This window comes from Carassius auratus, chromosome 46, assembly GCF_003368295.1.
Source record: "Carassius auratus strain Wakin chromosome 46, ASM336829v1, whole genome shotgun sequence".
Lineage (NCBI taxonomy): Eukaryota > Metazoa > Chordata > Actinopteri > Cypriniformes > Cyprinidae > Carassius > Carassius auratus.
The window spans coordinates 4,758,542-4,781,955 of record NC_039288.1 but is presented as its reverse complement, the minus strand read 5'-3'; the positions used below and the strand labels follow the sequence as shown (position 1 = coordinate 4,781,955).

General features: G+C 38.9%; 1 protein-coding gene across 2 annotated transcripts in view; it reads left to right on the top strand.

Moving 5' to 3' along the window:
- The window catches only part of LOC113063913 (PDZ and LIM domain protein 4-like), a 36,386-nt gene that overhangs the window by 7,864 nt on the left and 5,108 nt on the right, over positions 1-23,414 (top strand). The window contains exons 3-6 of one of the 2 annotated variants that reach the window (XM_026234339.1): positions 6,197-6,278; positions 18,066-18,265; positions 19,665-19,822; positions 22,281-22,434. In XM_026234339.1, the coding sequence (XP_026090124.1) occupies positions 6,197-6,278; positions 18,066-18,265; positions 19,665-19,822; positions 22,281-22,434 (594 nt within the window). Of the gene's footprint in view, positions 1-6,196; positions 6,279-18,065; positions 18,266-19,658; positions 19,823-22,280; positions 22,435-23,414 lie in introns of both variants that reach the window. The other variant, XM_026234338.1, reaches the window with a different exon arrangement.

Here is a 23,414-nt window from a genome sequence, read left to right as displayed (position 1 = left end):
GTGTCATTTGTGCCAAGGGGAAGTTTTTATATTTATTTTTTTAATAAATCATATTTTCCCTCCAGGGTTCCAACTGCCATTTATCACCATATATATATATATATATATATATATATATATATATATATATATATATATATATATATACCCAGCCCAGGTGACAAAAAGTAACGCTAAATTAACGTAATGCATTACTTTCTATAAAAATTAACTAGGTAAATTAATTAGTTACTTTTTTGAGCAATTATGGGGATGAACATCTGCATAAAATAGCTGATAACATACTCAACTAGTCAGTCTTCTCGCTTTTTATTTGTGCTGATGGTGCTGAAATGGGGACATGTAAATAATATTTGGATTAAAAAGTCAAACTTCTTTTTAAAAAAAAGTTTATCATTACTGACTAAACATTGTCACATATTTGAAATAATGTGATTTAAATTTAATCAGTGTGAATCAGTATGACATATCCCACAAACACGGCTCTGTCAGTAATAATTACTACCATAATAAGCTAAATTGTTTAATTGATTTATGCACATAATGTAACATAATTCTGAAATAAATGAATTTGTTGTCCAAACATGTCAGTGTTTGAGGAATGAGGCTGGAAATAACACACAAATGCTGACAGTGGAAAATAAGAGCCAACACATTTCAGCCAAAATGACCAGGAAAGCATGGGATTCTGAACAGCATCCAGTATTTACATAAACATATTACTGATTTAAGCAATTCCAGAACCATTGTCTTTCTTGCTTAAGTACTAATAGGAGTTGAAAACCCCAGTGAAATCAAAACATGATCTTAGCATCACCCACTGAGGCTTTGTTTTGACTTAGCTGAATGTAAGACCTCATCCATTACTCTTTTGTTTTCAAGGGTCACAGTTTGATTGATATCTCAGTGACGCAGGTTAGTAAAGGTCATGACACACCAAGCCTGTGGCCTGCCAAAAAGTTATGTTTGAAAACTCTGTGAAGACTGTAGACGATGGCCAACTCACATGTGTTATGCGTCAGTATGAGAGGTCTCCATGCGTGAGATAACTCTCCAGACCTGCAGGTGGCAGTATTCTGTATTCAGCATTCAGAAATGGAAACTGAATCTAGAACTGCAGATATACCACTTTGAATATGTATCATGTTGATTAGTTGGCTTAATTACAAAACATAACAAAATTACTAAAATTAAATAAAGGAACTACAGAAAATATTCAATTTAAATACAATATTAGAGTAAAAAATAATTCATAATATTAACTAAAACTGCAATAGTGTATCAGTAGCCGGGTTTCCATCCAAAGTTACGAATTTAACTAATGCGCAAAATTGGAATATCCCACAAAACATTTGCGAACAAGCACTGTTTCCATCCAACGAGTCAAAGACAACAAAATCGTCACTTCCTGATAAACTAAGTGCGTTACATCTCTCACTCACAATTTCTTGTAACTTGGGGACAGGAGAGGTTTCAGTGAATAAATGGGAAAACAATGTAACTTGCATTATTATTTAAAAGAAGTAACTTACATATTTTCATGTAAATTTACTTTAGTTGTTACTTGGAAAAATGAATCTGATTATGTTACTTGTTATGCGTTAATCCCAAAACAGATCAGTAGTATATGTCAAAAAACAAAAACTACTAATCATACTTGTGCATTTTTGTTCTCCCGTTCATGAACAGTTGGATTGAGCCCAGTGCATTATGGGTACTGAAGCTTTCCTACCTTTTAGGCAAATAGGAGCAGCTCTTTTTCTCAGCTTTCTCTAGTCATTATATTCTTTTCTACTGTATTGACAGCCAGTTATTTTAAAATGCAGTGTTGCCTGTGGTCATTTACCCCTTTAACGCCCCTCATTCTTGTATTTCTGACTGTAACATTTAGAGTTTCCATGTCTGGTTACTGGATGTACAGGATATGTTCCCGCTTGACCTCTGAATCAGCACTGGACAAAAAAGGTCTACTGTAACATGTCATACAGACGCACCCTGGCGTATCCTTCAGCTACTGTGAAGGCAGAGAACAGCTGCTGGGAATCTCTCCGTATCTCGCTAGCCTCCTTCCTCTTTAAGGAAAGTTGGAGTCTGGAAAAGGCGGAGAGTGCGGATGACAAAGATTTGTTTCCACAAGTCATGAAGCTGTCGGAAAGAGCCTGCTGGGCCAGCGACTTAAAGCTCAGTGAGTCATAAGACCTGGGTCATGGAAGTGCAGGGGAGCGGAGAAAATAAAAAAGAGGAATTAAGGCAAAGAGAAAACAGGGCAGGACTTAGTGCTTAGTGGACAATGACGCACGAATGAAGAATTGTGTGTGGATTTGAAAGCTTAGAGGAGGAAACAAAGAGAGGGAAGAGCTACGTTTGCCATTCCTTGACAGCTGAAAAGGGAATTTCAAAGGATCCGTGGAGAGGGGTGATGTCATCGAATTGAAGCACTTGTCAAATAACGTTTAGTGTTTGAAATTAAAATATAGTTTAGAATTTCAAACTGGTTTCGCTGTTGGTTAAACAAACAGGACTTCTGGTGCTTGAGCCAAAAGTTGACATGTTAGGACATCCTGCATTAAGCAGACTTGTACTGTGATTTTTATTTATTTATTTTACCCCACGGGACCCAAATATTTTATTAATACGATACTGGAGCAGGAATGGACACTGTTCTGCAGATTCTATCTCTGTCCCTAATTATACAGGGCCGGTCCCATGGAGCCAGTTTAGCCAGGTAGGTTTTAGATCAGTTGGGTTTTAGGGTTTTAGTGTTATATCCTGGGTAAGAGATTGCAAACTAATACTGTAACAGATGTCAGCATTAAAGTGCATTAAATGCATCAAATATATAATATGTGTAATATATAATTCATACATCAAATCCTGGCAGTTTAATCATTAAAACGTTTCACTGTGAACTGCTTTCATATGGAGCAAGACATCTTAAAAGGATAAAATGGTTTTATAGTATTCTGTGTCTCCTGTTTATCACATCTCTTGCTAGTGAAGAACAAATTGTCTCCAGTAAAGTGGGAAAAATGGGACAAATGAAAGTCGCTGTGTCTAGACTCTTTAGAAATTCAGTCTATGAATGACTTATAGTTGACGGTGACACATTTAACTGAGAAATGCGTGAAAACATTTTATCATTTAAAAATAAATAAATAAATAAACCACATGCTTCAGGGCAGAACCGTTGTCTTTGTAGAACAGACTCTTAAAATGTAACATTCAAGAATTTGAGAAAAAATAATTCCATTCCTTTTTCAGTGAATAAGGCCCAAACAACTTGAAATGATTAAACAATGCTCAGATACAAATACATACACTATACAAATGCAAATAAGCATCTGGTTTTTATTACTGGGGCACAGCAAAATACCAATTGCTCACTTATCATACCTCAAGTGTCTTATGAAAAATGACCATTTGGAAACTATATTTGAACAGTCCATCGCTGTGTTTTCTGGAAACCTCTGTGCATTAGTCATCTTCCTGAAAATGGAAATGAAACAAAGCAGCAAAGCCAAAGCGAACCCTCCACTATTGCAACTCGGTTACACATTCAAGGAATCCCAACCAGATGGGAAAAAATGATAGAGACAGAAACATTTTATTTTAGCAACAGAGTTGAGACACCCACTGATAACATGAGTTAATGAGATGACGTCATTCATTTATTTGTATTCCTACTGTAAATAGTACTTTTGAGATGCTAATCTCATTCTAAACCTAACCCTAACACTGTTTCTTAAAATATATATAATTTTTTTTAATGCAAACAGATAGGTGTAATCATCATTTATTAATTGCTAAAATGCCAAAGAAAAACGTACCAAAGTAGTCCAAATAACAATATGATAGCAATGGTTAAACAAATACATAAATGTTATTCATTTGAAGGTTTTGAAGTATAGTCTGGTTTAACATTATGCAAATATTTTATAACATTTCATTCTGTTGTGCAAATTTGTTAAAATTTCATGATTAAAATACAAATGAAAACAAATACATTAGATTAACCAATTAATTCCATTTCTGCACACATAAGGAATTATACTATGTTCATGTCTACAAAGTTGTTCCTACATCAAAACTTTACGTTTTAGATGACGTCAATCATTTTATTGTCTATGCAAACGTAAGAAAATGTATGTGTGGTAGAATCACACGTTATGTAAAATACATTCAGGTCAAGTCACCTTTATTTGTATAGCGCTTTATACAATACTGTCAAAGCAGCTTTACAGAATCATTTTTCATCTGACGTCAGTTTATTGATGATTCAGTGATGTCATCATCCAATTCAGTTCTCTTCCAATAGTGTCTGTGCAATCAGTCAAGCGTGCACAACTAAGCAAGCCAAAAGAAAACCTCCATCTGTGACAGAAATGGAGAAAAAAACGCTTTAGGAGAAACTAGGTACACTCGGGGGTCCAGTTCTCCTCTGGACAGGTGAAACCAGCATGGCGTGGTTTAACTCCAGGCTGCAGCACTGATCAGATTGTGCAGAGGACTCGTCTGGTTCTGATGGTCATCGAGGTGATGAGGTATTAAAAAGGGATCTGTCTCTGGGGTGAATCTAGCTGTCCTGGTCTCCGCTGACAATCAGGGCTGTAGAGGATGTCTCTAGGTACTGATCCACCATCTGGACTGGATACATACTGGATGAATGAAAGAGACTAATATTAGCGTAGATGCCATTCTTCTTACGATGTATTCTTGCATACTAATACTCATGAGATCATGTTGAGAAAAATCCCATTTGTCCCTATGAGGAGGTCAGTCTCCATTTAAGTGTCTCATTGTCATGCTGATAGAAGACAGATTTTGAACAGCCTCCCAATGCATAATTATGTGCCACAAACTTGCTTGATTATAATGGAGAAAGAGTGGAAACAAAATGATTCATTGTGTGCATCATTTCTGCCCACACTGCAACTGCCTCTCTAATTTCCCCTCATTCTCCGACACACAGTACTTCACATTGTTGATGCAATACGAGTATGAGTGTTTATTTGCCATGTGTCTCGTGTGGGTTTTGTAGAAATTGCTCAATTTCCCAAATAATTATGAAGAAATTAAAATTTTCGATTTCAACAAATTATATAAAAAAACTTAATTGTTTTATGTAAAATAAATGTACTCCATTATCTTGGAAATATATATATATATATATATAAGCCAAAAGGTAATCATCACAACTAAATTATCTGCATCAGCTTTAAATATATATATATATATATATATTTTAATGGCTCACACCTGACCATTTCAATTCAATTCCATTTTAATTTGTAATATTTTTACATTACTTGGCAACCAAGAATACTTGTTTCTTCTTTTGCTACATCTAATTTTTGAGGCTGAGTCGTAATTGTTGGCTGCATATGTCATCGAGATGGTCTCATTTAAGAAGAGTAACCGTTAGATTGCAAAGTAAGAAAAAAAACAGTATTTTAAAATTCACGAGGAGTAACAATCAATTATAATATAGGGTTACCTTTCTTAAATTATGTATACAGCCTACGAATGCGACCTCCAGAGGACACAGCCTCTGCTGCTTTTGTCTTGATTTTCCTGCTCTGTTTACACAACTGAGAAAATAACATAAAGCTTTCCTGCCCAATATATCTTTCCTGTTATATAGAGCCGTGGTACTGTCATGCCATCAAGTCCTACATACAACATTAAACAAAAACAAAAAAAATGTTACAACTACAGTACAACCATTTAAAAGCATCTTTATTCAAGTGGGTATCATATGGAAAACATCCTTTAATCAGTAACATCCAGATGACCCTAAGTCCCTTTGACATTCATTTCTAAGTCATTGCCTCACCCTGCCACATCCAAGCCAGCTCAGAAGGGGGTGCGTTCATGCTCCACTGATCAAGTTTCCATTATGGGACCACAGAGGTTTCTTTGTTGCTCAGATCTGCATATGGCTGTGTGCATGTAGGTGTGAGTAGAAAGGGGGCAGAGGAAAACCACCGTCTTTGTTCGTCCATTTGGTCAAAAGATGCTTAGTATCTGTTTTATTGCACCATTTAACTTGACCATTATGCTGTTTGAGATTTTCATGACAAGCAAGCACATTGATCACTGATATCAGTCAATAATGTTGTCAGCTTTAGACTTTTTTAACTCATGTATGCAGCTCTATGGCTTCACTCACTTCACTGCTTTTGATTTTCTATTTTAGATCTGGAAAGGTTTGGTCTCCAATTGGATTAGAAGAAAACAAGACGAGTCCATTCACCGGCACACTGGAGTCTGAGTCACAGGTATAAATGTAATGTATAATGGGATGCTTTTAAACCCTCACGGCTTAAATTACGTTTTAATTGAAGGCATTTAGCAGATGCTTCTCTGGAGACTCATAATTCTTTTAGCTTCACATGTGAGGACGTTGTGATCAACAGATGTTTCTTTGACGAGCAGTATCTGCCTTGACCGTTCACAGGAATATAAACTACTTTACAATGCTGGAATGAGTCTTCAAACCATTAAATAAATAAATAAATAACATTCCAAAAACCACCTTCGAAATTTGAGGATCAGTTGAAGTCAAATACATTTATGTTTTGCATTCTGATCAGTTTTGTATGGACGCTTGTTTCTGACACAGGCTTTAAAAAAAATATCTCAAAAAGAAATCTCGAAAAGGGTTTTTGTGATTTTTTTTTTTTTTTTTTAATCTCACAATTCTGAGTTTATTTGTTAAAATTATAATTCTGTCTCTCTTTTTTTAAATAGACTCAGAATTGTGAGTTATAAACTCACGATTTGCAATAAAGTCAGATAAAAGTTGTGAGATAAAAAGTCGCAAATACCCTAAAATAACATTTTTAATTAGTGGTGGTAACAAAAAACTGAATTGCACAAAAAAATGATAATGCAATTCTGAGTTAATATTCATATTTTTCCTCCGAATTCTGATTTGCGAGAGAAAAAAGTCTGAATTGTTAGATAAAAAAGTCACAATAACTTTGATCATTTTTATGCTATGATGGAAACTTGCTTCTGTAGTATTGATAAGGAAAGTCACAACAGCTTCTTTATGGAAACTAACTGATATTGTTACACATGGCACCTTCATGTATGGTATAAGTCAACGAAGGTGTTCTTGTGAGTGATAATTTACCAGGTCAGATGCATTCACAAGGAAGGTGCATCTATTGAAATGAATGCATGCATGCTTATTTGGCTCTTTAGATATGGTCAAATATATAAAAAACTTGGTTATATATATATGTTGTAGAATATGTAAAGAATATGTTGTAACATTTTCTAGTCAGATTGATTTGACTTTTTCCCTATACAGTTTTTGTTTTATCCAGCTGTATTTACTTGATGCAACTAATAACATCCAAGTGAAAGATATAAAACCAACATGTCAAAAAAAAAACTGAATCACTGAGTTGGAAAGGGAGCACGCCCTTTGTGTCAGTATTTTGTTGAAACACCTTTAGCCCTTTCTATTCAGTCATGTCATGAAAAATAGCAAATGTCAGATATTTTATGGCAAATGAGACAGATGGTCTGAAATGGTTTTTGGCCCTGACATTGGCATCGGTTGGGCATTGCACAAATCCTTCAGTAAAATCACATTCCCATTTGGTGGCTGTATGTCATAACGTCTATAAAGTGTGTTTCCGTCATTTCCAGAGCAGATGTGTGCCTCATGCTGACATGTAAGTCATAGTGGCTTCTGCCATGGCCACTGGAAAGTATGAATGTTGAAAGTCTGTAAGAATAGTGATAGAACAAGTCACGTCATTTCCACTGGAAGTAGATGCAGCCAAGTATGTGTTAGAGCCAAAGAATTTTTCAGAGGCTGTATTTTAACCCAGACTGTGTAGGTCAGAGCATAACTGAGGAATTGTTTCATTGCTTGGAATTCTTGTTACCTCAGATTTGTCATATGAGATGGAATTTCTTTTATGAATGGAACAAAATTGGCCATGATCCGCCAAGCTTTTAAGGCCCTCTTTTATAACCCTCTTTTATTATGTTTTTTTTTTATAAATGCATTATTATTTCTCAAAATTCTGTTTAATTCTTGGTGTTCCCCATTTTTATTTTGACTTTTCCAGTTATGTGAGTAATCATAATCAAACCATTACTGATTATACTTAGAATCAGTTTGGAATAATTAAGACCTTTAGTTGAATGTTTAATTGCAGTCTCTTCTGTTCCTCAAGCATGCATTTATTTGATCAAAAATACAGTAAAAACTAAAATATATAATTTAAAGTTGATTTGGTGCTCAATTATTATCAGTTATCATTGTAGCTCAATTATTAATAATGGTTCTTATTAGTATCTATGATGGGAACAATTTTAGCTTGATTTTTTATTAATGTAAATTTCAAATGAACAGCATCAAAACTGAAATCTTACAAATCTGTAACATTATAAACGTATTTCTTTTTGTAATATTACAAACATTACTGAAACTTGATTGATTAATTTGATGCTTCCTTGCTGAATAAAAGTATCAATTTATTAATAAACCTACTTATCTTAAAACTTTGAATGATAAAAATGTATCACAGTTTCCACAAAAATATTAGGCAGCAACAAAATAATAGGAAATGTGATATGAAAATCTGCATACTAGAATGATTTCTGAAGAATCTTGAGAAAATTCAGCTTTGCACCACAGGAATAAATAATAGTCATGCATTTTGTGTACGGTAACCTATTTCGTTAAAAGGAATAGTTCACCCAAAAATGAAAATTTGATGTTTATCTGCCTATCCCCAGGGCATCCAAGATGTAGGTGACTTTGTTTCTTCAGTAGAACACAAACCAATATTTTTTTGCTCAAACCGTTGCAGTCCATCAGTGTTATAATGTAAGTGGATGAGAATCACATCTAAAACATACAATAAAACAAAAAAAAACAAAAAACAAACACAAGAAAGCCACTTAACTGCAACGGTTTCAGGTAAAAATCTTGGTTTGTGTTCTACTTAAAAATAAAGTCTACATTTTCGATACCCCGGGGGTAAGCTGACAAACATCACAATTAAATTTTTGGGGTGAACTATGCCTTTAAGTCTTAGATTGCATAATTTTTTTATGTATATTTAATAGGGGTGGAACGGTTCAACTTTTTCACTGTTCGGTTTGTTTCACGGTTTTAGAGTCACGGTTTCGGTATGGTTCGGTATGTGCTATGTTTATGGAGAAACTATACTTAAAAATATATATCTAACTACGAGCAAAAGCACAAATAAATACAAAAGGGTAAAGATACAAATAAAAGAAACATTTTTTTTCTTTCTTTTTTTGGGGGGGGGAGGTCAGGTCTAGCATTAGTTTTTAGGGACAGAAATTTAATAAAGTAATAATTTGTAAAAAAGCATCACATATTTGACTGTATCATTAAAGATTATTCTTTATTAAAGTTACAAACTCTTTTTAATCAAGAGTAGTGAGTGATTTCTTTGTTGTTGCTGTTCGATTAATATAAAGACTGTCACTTTAAGAGAATGCACTGATACAGAAGGTCTACATTCAGCCGGCTATGTCTGCTGTAGGATACTTACCAAAACAGTAATTTTCACGTAATTTTTGTGTGAATTTGTCCATTTAAACACAATACTTCAGAGAGAGCTTATACTTGCGCTTGTTCTGAGGCGCGGGTTTGCTCGCTTTGGATGAGTGCATAAACAAATCTTCTCACTGCGCGCGAGCGAGCGAGCATCCTCTGGCTCTTAAATGTTTAATCTGACAAAGCTTAAATGAGTTTAAACACAGATATCAGCATGTGGTGTTCAGGTCTCATCTGCGCGCACGCACTATCAGCACCCGGTGATGAAGGAATAAATGACATTTTTTTAATTTTCTCATTTTTTTCATGTTTTTTATGTGTGGGAATCCATAATGCACATGCATAAACAGAAACATATATTAGCTGAACCATGTTTGTTTTACACGTTATTTATAGCTAACCATATTACAGATGCTTTGTCAGATTTAAGTTGAACCGCGGTCCCAGCGCGTGTTGAACCGAGTGTGCCATTGTCACGATAGGTATTGGGGAAAAACACAAAGAGAGGGTAGATCCAAATGCAGGTAAGGGTTTTATTTAAACAGAGGGGTAAATACAAAATAAACAGTCATGAGAGACAAATCAAACAAAAAGGGAACCGGATGAAACGGGGAACTCGGAAGAACGGAAAGGTAGAGGAAGTCTGGTGGAACGAGAGAATGAGACACATAGGGTAAGACAAAGCAAGACTGATGGACCTGAAACACAATGACATCAGACAAGGACTCCGTAACATAGACTAAGACAGACTGGGTATTTATACACAGAAGGATAATTGGGAAACAGGAGACAGGTGGGGTGAACAATCAATCACGTAACAAGGAGGAAGGTGACCATATAAGGGAACAGGAAGTGATCTGGGACAGACACCGTGAGAAGGAGGACATCTAGTGGAACCCCGGGGAACAACAACCCAGACACTGTGACAGTACCCCCCCTCTACGGAGCGGCTACCAGACGCTTAAAGACAAAACATGACACAGAGACCAGGAGGGAGGCGGACAGGTGGAGGCTCAGGGGGAGGGACGGAGGGCCAGAAGAGGAACACACGGGGAACAAACACCAGAAATGATACATAAAACCGGGAGACCAGGAGGGAGGAGGACCGGAGGAGGTACAAGGGGAGGGACGGAGGGCCAGACTAAACTAAAAGGAACAGACAGAAACAGAACTCAAAAAACACAAAACATAAGTCCATGAAGGACATGTTGAGGCGTCCACTAGGACGGAGCAGATGACCACCACAGCCGTGTGGTCAAGGCCAGAGCCCTCCAGGGCGGAGCGGAAGACCACCACGTCCTCATGGTCATCACCAGAGTCCCCCAGGGTGGAGCGGACGACCACCACGTCCTCGTGGTCACCGCCAGAGTCCCCCAGGGCGGAGCGGATGACCACCACGTCCTCGTGGTCACCGCCAGAGTCTCCCAGGGCGGAGCCGAAGACCACCACGGCCTTGTGGTCACCGCCTCGGGAACTGTAACGGACACCGCCTCGGGAACAACATCGGGCACCGCCTCGGGAACAACCTCGGGCACCGCCTCGGGAACAGCATCGGGCACCGCCTCGGGAACAGCATCGGGCACCGCCTCGGGAACAGCATCGGGCACCGCCTCGGGAACTGCATCGGGCTCCGCCTCGGGAACAGCATCGGGCACCGCCTCGGGAACAGCATCGGGCTCCGCCTCGGGAACTGCATCGGGCTCCGCCTCGGGAACTGCATCGGGCTCCGCCTCGGGAACTGCATCGGGCACCGCCTCGGGAACTGCATCGGGCACCGCCTCGGGAACTGCATCGAGCACCGCCTCGGGAACTGCATCGAGCACCGCCTCGGGAACTGCATCGAGCACCGCCTCGGGAACTGCATCGAGCACCGCCTCGGGAACTGCATCGGGCTCCGCCTCGGGAACTGCATCGGGCACCGCCTCGGGAACTGCATCGGGAACTGCATCGGGCTTCGCCTCGGGAACTGCATCGGGCACCGCCTCGGGAACTGCATCGGGCACCGCCTCGGAAACAGCATCGGGCACCGCCTCGAGAACTGCATCGGGCACCGCCTCGGGAACTGCATCGGGCTCCGCCTCGGGAACTGCATCGGGCTCCGCCTCGGGAACTGCATCGGGCTCCGCCTCGGGAACTGCATCGGGCACCGCCTCGGGAACTGCATCGGGCACCGCCTCGGGAACTGCATCGGGCTCCGCCTCGGGAACAGCATCGGGCTCCGCCTCGGGAACTGCATAGGGCACCGCCTCGGAAACAGCATCGGGCACCGCCTCGGGAACTGCATCGGGAACTGCATCGGGCACCGCCTCGGGAACTGCATCGGGCACCGCCTCGGGAACTGCATCGGGCACCGCCTCGGAAACAGTATCGGGCACCGCCTCGGGAACTGCCTCGGGCACCGCCTCGGGAACTGCCTCGGGCACCGCCTCGGGAACTGCCTCGGGCACCGCCTCGGAAACAGCATCGGGAACTGCATCGGGCTTCGCCTCGGGAACTGCATCGGGCTTCGCCTCGGGAACTGCATCGGGCTCCGCCTCGGGAACTGCCTCGGCCTCGGCCTCGGGAACAGCATCGGGCACCGCCTCGGGAACTGCATCGGGCTCCGCCTCGGGAACAGCATCCGGCTCCGCCTCGGGAACAGCATCGGGCACCGCCTCGGGAACTGCATCGGGCACCGCCTCGGAAACTGCATCGGGCACCGCCTCGGGAACTGCATCGAGCACCGCCTCGGGAACTGCATCGGGCACCGCCTCGGGAACAGCCTCGGGCACCGCCTCGGGAACTGCCTCGGGCTCCGCCTCGGGAACAGCAGCTGCCTGTCTCCTCCTCCGCCCTCTACGATGGGGAGTCGGTGGCGTTGAGTCGGCCATCTTGTGCTGTGGTGCTGGGCTGGCGGCCATCTTGGGCTGTGACGCTAGGTTGGCGGCCATCTTGTGCTGTGGGGTTGGGCTGGCGCCCATCTTGTGCTGTGGGGCTGAGCTGGCAGCCTTGTCTGGACACTCTGGTGTGGTTGTTGCATTCCACTGGGCACGATGGTGCAGGTAATTGGTAAACCCCCAAAAGTCCAGTATCTCTAACCCCTTCATCTCCCATGAAGGTAAAGGATCATCCAGGCAATTATTAAATAAATCCTTTAGTGCTGCATCATTGTAACCTAGCCCGACTGCCATAGTCCAAAACAATTGCGCCAGGCCACCCACCTCACTTCCCTCTTGATGAAGGGTGATTAAGTTCTGGTATCTCCCCCTCCGTTCCTCCATGGTGGCTGGGGAACCGATTCGAAATCCCACACCGCTGGATCTAGGCATGACGGAGTCCTTCTGTCACGATAGGTATTGGGGAAAAACACAAAGAGAGGGTAGATCCAAATGCAGGTAAGGGTTTTATTTAAACAGAGGGGTAAATACAAAATAAACAGTCATGAGAGACAAATCAAACAAAAAGGGAACCGGATGAAACGGGGAACTCGGAAGAACGGAAAGGTAGAGGAAGTCTGGTGGAACGAGAGAATGAGACACATAGGGTAAGACAAAGCAAGACTGATGGACCTGAAACACAATGACATCAGACAAGGACTCCGTAACATAGACTAAGACAGACTGGGTATTTATACACAGAAGGATAATTGGGAAACAGGAGACAGGTGGGGTGAACAATCAATCACGTAACAAGGAGGAAGGTGACCATATAAGGGAACAGGAAGTGATCTGGGACAGACACCGTGAGAAGGAGGACATCTAGTGGAACCCCGGGGAACAACAACCCAGACACTGTGACAGCCATCCCTAATATTTAGTAGTTTCCTTTGTATTATTTGATGGTGAGCTGGAGATGTTATGTTATGCGGCTGATTCTGGGAGTGTGTTTTTTTTTTTTTAGCCATATGGTTTCCATCAGGTCCTCCCTTCAACTTCTATTTCTCATTTTCAGTGTTCAGGTCGATATCAACCTCCATAAATCAGGGGTCGTTTCCCCACAGCAAGCCTTAATGAATAAAAGTAGGTTTGGGGTCAGTTTAGATTTATTCATTTCATTGCTAGCAGTCCGCTGCAGTAGCAGGGCTCTTTGGACGGTTCTGAATGTTCTGGCTTTCTGGGTCATCACCCAGAGCCAAAGGGCATGCTGGGATAGCATTGTAAAACAGGTCGGTGAAACCTGATGATAGTCAGGATTTATGAGTGGACACAAACACTCCTCATAAATATTTTTCTGGTCTTTCTGTGTTTCTGGTAGGCCCTCAGTGATGATTAAGTTTACTTTAGGATAGTCATTGCTGTCTGTTTGAATCATACAAAACATGTCCAAGTTGTGTTTATTTCAGAAAGAAAAACACGGAATTAAATTTAGCATTTTTGGTTGTATCGCCGCTGATGAGGACACTGTACCTCATCTTTTTAGTCCATCATTCTCTGGAAGTTCTCATTCATGTAGTAATTACATTAATAAATAAAAGTCAGTACAACTAAAATAACTGATTGATGTTTAGTAACACTTTACAATATGAATTAATATTACAGATGAATAAATATTGTCACAAATGTACTTTTTTAACTGTAATGTTCTAATAACTAATGTTAACTAATGGGACCTTATTGTAAAGTGTTACCAAATTCTTCACAATAATAATTTATCTTGTTTTTGCGTAACAGTAATTTAAATTGCAGCAAAATAAATGTTAACAGCATTAATAAAAATAAATAAATAAACAAAATATAAATTCTTATTTCCTTAATAATACATAGAATTTGTACATTTTTACACCACACTGTTTTAAAAGGTTGTCATGTAAAATTTTTCTGAAGTTGAGTTAAGGTTAGGGCTAGAGTTAAACAAAGTGAGTTTGTTTAAACAGCTATTTCAGTGATCCCCTTCATTCAGTGTAGGTTAAATAAATCAATTTAATGAGACAAAAGCCTTATCCGGATTTATTAAATAACAAAAATTAAGCTTATATACTTAAAATGTATGGTAAAAAAAGGTACATAATTGAATGGTTTTCCATGGTAAGATTACAAAACTGGCACTTTTATAAGCTACACACCAGATGTGTAGACTAGTAAATCTGCCATTTTTATTGCAGTTACACCCTTTTGTGGCAGACATGTGAAGTAAAGAAGCATGCATCAACACACAGGTCTTCAACGGGTATTTTTTTAGCAACAAGAGGATTTCTGCCACGGTTTTCTCTATAGAAATGCCTCTGGGTGTTGCGTCCCCAACAGGGCTGTAAACATTATCTATAGCAGGACTATAGATGATATATGCAGAGTTCTGCCATGAAACTCTAGATGGTGCAGTCCGATAGGTCTAACTCAATCTGACCGAATGACATCATTATCACATGGCACAGCTGATTGGTTCTGTCCTGTATCGGTAGCCAATGAGCTCGCTGCTCAGCATTCAAATATATGACTAGGGCTTTCCATAGCAGTTGCAGCTTGCTTCAGAAACCCTCCACCTTCCCCAGCTCCACCTGTATAGATCTGCTATGAGGCGTTTCATCTATGCTATATGGGGGTTATTTTATGTCTGTTATATTTGCAGCAGCAATATTTCTTACATGCTCACTAACAGTCTGTTTGGTGGTCTAGTTCAATTTATGTTCCCAGAGTTTTTAGATGATTCCTTCCCAGTAAAAGAACAATCTGTATTGGCCTGTATCTGAATTGTTTTCAAGTATGAACTTTTTTTTCAATACTTTAGATGTTTCTGTTCAGTGCTAATCAGCTAGTGGCCGGATCATCGCTCTAATGCTGTAAAACAAACAATGTTTGTAATTATAAAATAACACATGTTAATATGATGATAAATGATCTGCTGTTCAGGTCAAACCAATCTTGACCCATAGCCAGAGTCTGTACATTTGTGGCATCTGAAATCAATTGAACTGCTCTGTGAAGTTTGATTTTTGGGAGGTTTTGTATTCGTATTGCCTCCATGCTTTTCCAAGATTTTTTTAAAGGTTCCTGGTATTTTAAAGGTATGTTTCATGCTCTGAATATTTATTTGAAGTTAAGCAAAGATCAGAATTGTCAAATACAAAAATAACTTTCATTCAGCGTCTATTGTGAAAGCATCACAACCTTTAAGTGTTTCTGCTGTACACTGTTTCTCCTCTTGGTAACAAGAAATCGTGATATTTCAACTTGAGCAAGTTTTTTAAAATCAGTAGTTTACGGTCTTCTAAGACAAAAGAGCTTGATGACAACATATTCGTAATTCAGTTATTTCTCCACAATACAAAAGAAAAGAGCAAGTCAAATGTCCACTTTGTGGACATTAAATAAACTAACTAACATTTATTAAGATGACCTGAAAGAGCTTCTGCATCTTTCTGAAGTCAGCTTGATGAAAGCATCAGCAGGATTATTTTATCCCTGATCATTTCCGTGTGATCTTTACGTTCAAGCGCCACATGGATTTTGTAAACCTGCCATGCATTTTTGCACAGAAGCTGGATGGCGATGTTGGAACTAAAACTGCACTTGATGTTCTCCATCTTATTTTATATTCTGTGAGGGTATTTATAAAGAAAAAAAAACTATCTGCCTCCTGCTGTGGAGCTGAAAGATGAGCGCTGCTTAGATTGTCTATTTACCATAGAGAGAGAGAGAGAGAGAGAGAGAGAGAGAATTCTGTCATTATTTAATCACCTTTGTGTCGTTCCAAACTCAAATACTCATATGTTTTTGTAAAACACAGTAGGATATGCCATGCATTTTGGAATTGACTCTAAACAGTTGATTCCAGATTAATTTTCTTGATTCAGCTCTTGTTTCCCAATGCTTTAGAATAATGATGGCTCAGTGTTGGAGTTTTAAAAATGGTACACTATCAATTATGTTTGAAATAATAAAGGGTTTTAACTGAAGGAAAGAATTCTCATCGGTTCACCTAGGCTGCATTTGTTTGATCAAAAATACAGTAAAATAGTAATGTTGGAAATTTTGTTACAATAACTGTTTTCTGTAATATTTAGTAAAATGCAATTTATTGCTGTGATCAAAGCTGATTTTTCAGCATCATTACTCATTGTCACATGATTCTTGCTGATTTTTTATTTAAATTAAAACTTTTTTTGACGTTTACACTACTTCAGACAAACTCTTTAGCAAAAAAAAAATAAAAAGCATCTCCACTCCATCTGCGAAGGATACGCAAATATGTTTCCTTAAATGACTGCTACAACTTGTACTCAAGCACTGACTTGACCAGAGGCGAATGTATAAGATGGGAATTTGTGTGCAACAGTAAATATTTAGGTATTTGTAGGGAAGCTGTTTACTGGGTGCATCTCAGATCTGTAAACTTGTCCAAGGCTGTTTTACTGATGGATCATGCTCGACTCGTACAGTCATCTCAATTCGATAGGGATGTAACGATTCACAATCCTGCTTTCAAAAATATTTTAATAAAATGAAATTTAAGGCAAATTATGAATGAACAAGTGTCTTTTTATTATTTCTCAGACAAAATACAGCAAATTTCTTCAAATAAGTAAATAAACGAATAATACATCTAAAAATATATCTGTTTATATATGCATAGGGTTTATGCTATTTCCAAGCTTGGATTTTTCTTACTGTTTTTTATTTTTTATTTTATATCAACATTTTCCAGCAGAAAATGGACCTTGTACAGTAAAAAAAGGCCTGACTTTAGCTTTGTGAAATTATGCTTCATAAAGGCATTTGAGACCCAAGCTCAATCTCTGACAGCAGGTGGCGCTTATGGAACAACAGCAGAACAGCATTTCCTAGGTTACAGTTGTGCTTATAAATACTACTTTAATATGCATTATACAGAGACAAGGTGAGGTTTTCTGAAGATAGTCTGTTATATTCAGAAATACATTCATGTAACTCCTGACTCCCAATTGTATCATGATTTGTTTTACATCTCAACTGACTTGAACTGCATATGTTACCCTGGACCACAACACCAGTCTTAAGTGTACATTTTTCTAAATTTAGATTTATGCATCATCCGAAAGCTGAATAAATAAGCTTTCCATTGATGTGTGATTTGTTAGGAGGACAATATTTGGCTTAGATACAACTATTTAAAAATCTGGAATCTGAGGGAGCAAAAAAACAAAAAAAAATTAAATACTGAGTAAATCGCCTTAAAGTTGTCCAAATGAAGTTCTTAGCAATGCATATTACCAAACAAAAATTATGTTTTGATATGTTTATGGTAAGAAATTTACAAAATATGTTCATGGAACATGATCGTTACTTAATATCCTAATGATTTTTGGCATAAAATAAAAATCTATCATTTTGACCCATACGATGTATTTTTGGCTATTGCTAAAACTATACCCCAGCGACTTCAGACTGGTTTTGTGCTCCAGGGTCACATATTTTAAGCCATTTTCAAATGGCTCAGGATGCATCATTACATATGCTACCTAAAATTCAAAGGTGATACACTTTTAGTAAAAAGTGGATAAGTTGCTCTGGAATTTAGAAATGATTTGAATAAAAATCACTTTTTTTTCCCACAGACTTTTCGACCAATCAGCAGCGGCTATAGCCCCACTCCCATGAGTCCGTCCCCCAAGAGTCCCATCACAGGCGGTGTGCCCTACAATAACGGCACCTCCAGACCTACCTACAACAATCCAGCTGGCCTGTATTCACAAAATAATGGAAACGGTGCCCTAACAAAGCAGATGGCCGGCCTCGGCCTAGGCTCCCCCCACAGGTGTGACATTTTACAGCTATTCACACATGCACAGGAATAAAGCTTTTTTTCATTGGAATAACAATTAGACGAGGCTCGTAAGGTAAATTAAGTCAGATCTGTTTTCACATTAACTGTACACTGATAACTTCTAGCCAACACAAACCACACTGCTGTTGCAACGGCCAGAAACTGATATTTATGATCCTCACAAGGCTGTGAGAAACAGTGATTTATCAAGGAAGCAATGTTGGAAATGTACAGTGCAGGTCCTGTCTTCGCTCAGACCACTTCACAACAATAAACACTTCAGACTGAAAGATATTACAGCTCTTCATGCCTATTGTTATGTAAAAACCAGTTCATGTTGAACTGGATTGTGAGAGAAGAGACGTCAGGGAACATCTGCTGCACTGATATTTGCAAACTACCCTTGAGTTTCCTGAAGCACTAGAGTATTTGTATGATAGATAAGGGTGAATGAGAAGCAGTAGGTTGCTTGTAAAACCCGCTGTTTATTCTGTAGATGACAAAACCCTTCTATACTTAAAGTGGTCATGGAGTGCCTTTTTTATCATTTTGTACTGTTTTCTAAGGTCACTTATAAGATTTGTACATCAAAAAACATAATAATCTAGAAGTAATAGACTCATTTCTGTCCTGTTTTGACCTACTCATCATAACGCTCTGTCTGAATAGGCGTTTTCTGTTTGAATGGATTTTAGACTCGGAAGTAAACGCCCACTGATTGGTTAACAGCTGTGTATGTTTGACAGCCTACACAAATGATAGATGGATGCGGATTTGACTATGTGTTAAAAACACATACATACGAGGTACATATCAAATGATCTGTAATAACAGACAAAGCAATAGTGATGATGTAAACAGCTACTCACTTGTGTGCTGGGACATTACTGTCGGATCCAATAGAGTCGCACAGCATCATCTTTTATATTCAGTCTTTCTGAAAATCCTGCGTCGAATTGTGCCTTGTTTATAAACGAATCTATATCTTGTTAAACTTGTAAAATGAATATGAGTTTAATTGATCGTGCTGTTATTTTCAAATGATAAAGCATGCCATTTTGGGGAGAAATGTCTTTAGGGTATTGCATTTTTTTAGAGGAATATTACAAAAGTCGTAACAGGCAGAAAATGATACCTAAAATATTTCCTCATGCCAGACTTTTTGAAGTACAGTATGCAGCTTTACGGTGTTTAAAGTTTTGACTGGTAGATTTTTAACAAATGTGTTTTGATTGAATTTTAAGCACTTACCTTGGCTTCCATTCTTTCAGTTTTTATAAATACCTTGATTCACTGAAAGATTGTTTTGCTCCGTATGAAAACATATGGCAATAGCAGATGTTTCTGGAAGAGAAAGAGATGGGGATGTGTTTTTTACTCTCAATTTCAGCCCTGAACTGCCAGTGAATTCATCAGGCAACCGCAACGGTTTCGACCCACAGTCAGATGTCTACAGGATGCTTCAGGACCATGAGGAACCTGTGTCAGCTCCCAAACAATCTGGCTCCTTTAAATACCTGCAGGAAATCCTGGAAGCTGAGGATGGGGGTCAGTTTCACCTTCTATTTCTCTCTCAGAATCTATGTTTAAAAGTTATTAGTTTCCAGTAATATGTTAAAAACAGTGCTATATAGTAATTTGTTTCTATGATTTTATCAGTTGTACCTTTAAAACTAAATAACTTTTGTCCACTTTTCACGTAATGTGTGTGTGTGTGTGTGTGTGTGTGTATAATCTTAGTAAACAGAAACCTGTTAATTCTAAAGACCAAACAAAATTGGATTTTCCATTATTTTTTGCTGTGTCACTCTAAAGTGTGGGCCTTAAATTAAATCTCAAACTGACTGAATGATGAGGTGCTTGTATGCTTGCAGTGTTAAGCACTGTATCTGCTTTTCATTGTAAATAGTCTTCGCAATTTGTCTATCCATATTGAAAGTGAATGTGTTGTCCAACACGGCACAGAATGGGTCCAGATTTACTGAGAGTTTGCACCGGCGCAAAATCTCTTTTGGCAGTAAAAGTGTGAACTTTGCAGCTGACCTTATTGCATTTGCATTTGTAGGCGTTTCCCTTTGAGACACAACATTTATGGGAGGAGAGGATTTAAAAGCATGCAAGGTGATCTGCGGTAGTCCGTTTACTGGTATTTGCACCATTATTTAACACTGCAAAAAAAGCTGCTGCAGAAAAAAAAAAAAATTAACTTGCAGCTGGTTTTGAGTCACTTGTTTCATGATAAGCTGCAGGTTACAGTCGATCTACTGTTTTTGTTGTTGTTGTTTGGTAACAAGTCTGTGATATGGTGTTTTATCACAATACATGAGTATTTGCTTGTTACTAGAAATGCTACACTATGTTAAAATTGTCATGCTGCTTAAAAATGTACTCTGTAAATGTACTGCATTTTTGGGCCAGATCGCTCTCTAGTCTCTTACAGGCTAAAAACACAAAATGCTTTGCTTTATGTCATTTAAGCCTAAAAATATGTTTTGTCTCAGCCAAATCCCATAGAGAGACTTCTAGACCACACTATACATACAATTAGCTATTTCTCTTAGGTTGAATTGAAGGCCTGTGGAGCCACAGGGCTCAGAGATCAAGTGTTTAAGTGTGTAAATAATGGTATTCGTTGACAGGTTTGGAGTTGTAACCTGTCCCAGCAGTCCTTGGGAATAAGAGTTAATGATCTCACTTTGACACAGCAACAGTCGGTTGACGGAGGCGGGCACCATTGTATCATGTATCCGTAATTTTTTCTCGGATGTTTCCTCATCCAGCAGCAGGGTGGTTTTCTCTGAGCTCATGCTACGCCAGTCCTGGGTCTAAACTTGGCTTGAAACGGAGAAAATAGGAGGAGGCCTTGGCAGCTGTGCTCCATACTTGGCCCCAGCAGTGCCCTGAAGCTAACACACACCCGTGATTTTCAGCTACGTCTGCGTGGAGAATAGTATCTGACCTGAGACTGAAGCGTGAAGGACATTCATTTCCGGCCAGCTCTTGTTCCAGGGACAGCTGCCGAGCGCTCATTTTGAGTTGTTCCTCACTTTTTAAAGCAAGAGTTCACTCAAAAAATGAGTATTTATTCAAGAATGCTATTTGAAGAGTGAATTTGTATGCGAATTAATGAAACCGCATAACTGAATTAAGACAGATTTGGGGAAAAGTTACTTTTAAAAGTAATGCATTACAATATTGCATTACACCCTAAAAAAGTAACTAATTGCATTACTTTGTTGCATTTTATGGAACGCAATAATTATCTTTATAGCTATCATTTTTGGTGTGAACGGGCCTTTAGGCTGAAGGAAATGTAAATTCAAAAAGCTCAAATAAACCTTTCAGCTGTTCTGCCATTATGAATTGCATAAAGACTGGGACGTTTTTATCTGAAGTTATTTTTACTCATTAGTACGGTTGAATTCGATTATTTAAGGTCAGCTACAAAGACACTGATTAATAAATTGGGATTGAATGCATAAAGGAGATTCGTATTATTTACCATATTTAAATATTAAAGGTTTGTGTTATTATTTGCGTTTCACTGTTTTTGTTCATTTTGAGGAATACAGAATCTGTTTTTGTGTGAGTGAGAGGAGTAAATGCATCTTACTCCGCAGGGATGCACAAATGTGTTTCAGTCTGCTTCTCATGAGAGCACCTGGAGGTTTGGTTTGGTTACCCTTTAAATATAACTACAAAAAAATCTAATAATTATTAATTTAAGTAATAGCATTATTGCCCTTTTAACATAAAATAATAAACAAAACCTTAAATCCAGTGTGATATTACTATTATATTTAAAAATAAATAGTGAGTTTTAAATAAAATTATTTGAAAGCAGGCTACGCTTAAAAAAATACAATGCATGAATGCAATGAGCTGTCTGAACTTATTTACCCAGCACATTTTTTATTTTGGTCATGCATGTGCAGTGGCACACCACTCATGTGCATCCCTGAATATAATATTCTGTGCCCTTGACTCGAGTTTATTTTCCTTTCAGGGACCTCACCGGTGGACAAACCTAGTGTCAGAGGCTTGCGTTCCCCTGTCAAATCTCCCGTGCCAAAGCTGGGCAGCCCCATACCGGCTCCTCTGGCACCAATCCCCGGTTTACAGAAGCTGCCGCAGTGCACACGCTGCGCAAACGGCATTGTGTAAGTTGTGCTTCATATCAGTTTGTTTAAACAAATAGTAATATTTGCAGAGAAAAGCCCACAACTGAACATTAAGAAGATTGATAGTACTGCGACAAGTGACACAGGAAGCCAATATGAGTTTGTTTCCATATCTTTGAACATGAACCTACGAAGCTTAACTTACTGACATTAAAAGTGCACAAAAATAGTGGTAGTTCATAGTGTCTGTAATAGTTAAAGGATTAGTTCATTTCTAACATTTCCATGTCATCCAAGATGTCCATGTCTTTCTTTCTTAAGTCGAAAAGAAATTAAGATTTTGGAGGAAAGCATTAGTAGATTTTCCTCCATATAGTGGACTTCAATGGGGACCAGATGGCTGAAGGTCTAAAATATGGTTTCAGTGCAGCTTAAATTTTTTTAAACGTATATACTTTTAAATCACAAATGCTCGTCTTGCACTAGCTGGACTTCACGCATTACATGATCACATTGGAAAGTGACCCGACCCAGTGTTTGTGAAGCGGACCTGCAAAAATGGTTAAACTGCCTTTACAAAAAAAGGTAAAACGATAATGTCGGACGCTTTTGAAGCTGGGGGAGAAAATGAGAAATTAGTTTTACTTCCTACCCTTGCTTTATGAACTGGAGTGCACACTTTCCTACCTGATTACATAATGCATGGATTTGTGGACACACATCTCAGAGCTAGTGCAAGATGTGCATTTGTGGTTAAAAAGAATATACATTTGTATTTTTTTTAATCAAATAAGCGATGGTTTTGCTAGATAAGAGCCATATTCTTTGGATGGGATCATGTAGAGCCCTTTGAAGCTGCACTGAAACTGCAATTCAGACCTTCATGAACATCTTGGATGACATGGGTGTGAGTAAATTATCAGGAAATGTTTTTTCTGGAAGTGAACTAATGGTTTAAATGAAGCTGACCTGCCGCAGCATGTGTTCCTCTCGCTGCACAGGTGATCAGTATATTACTG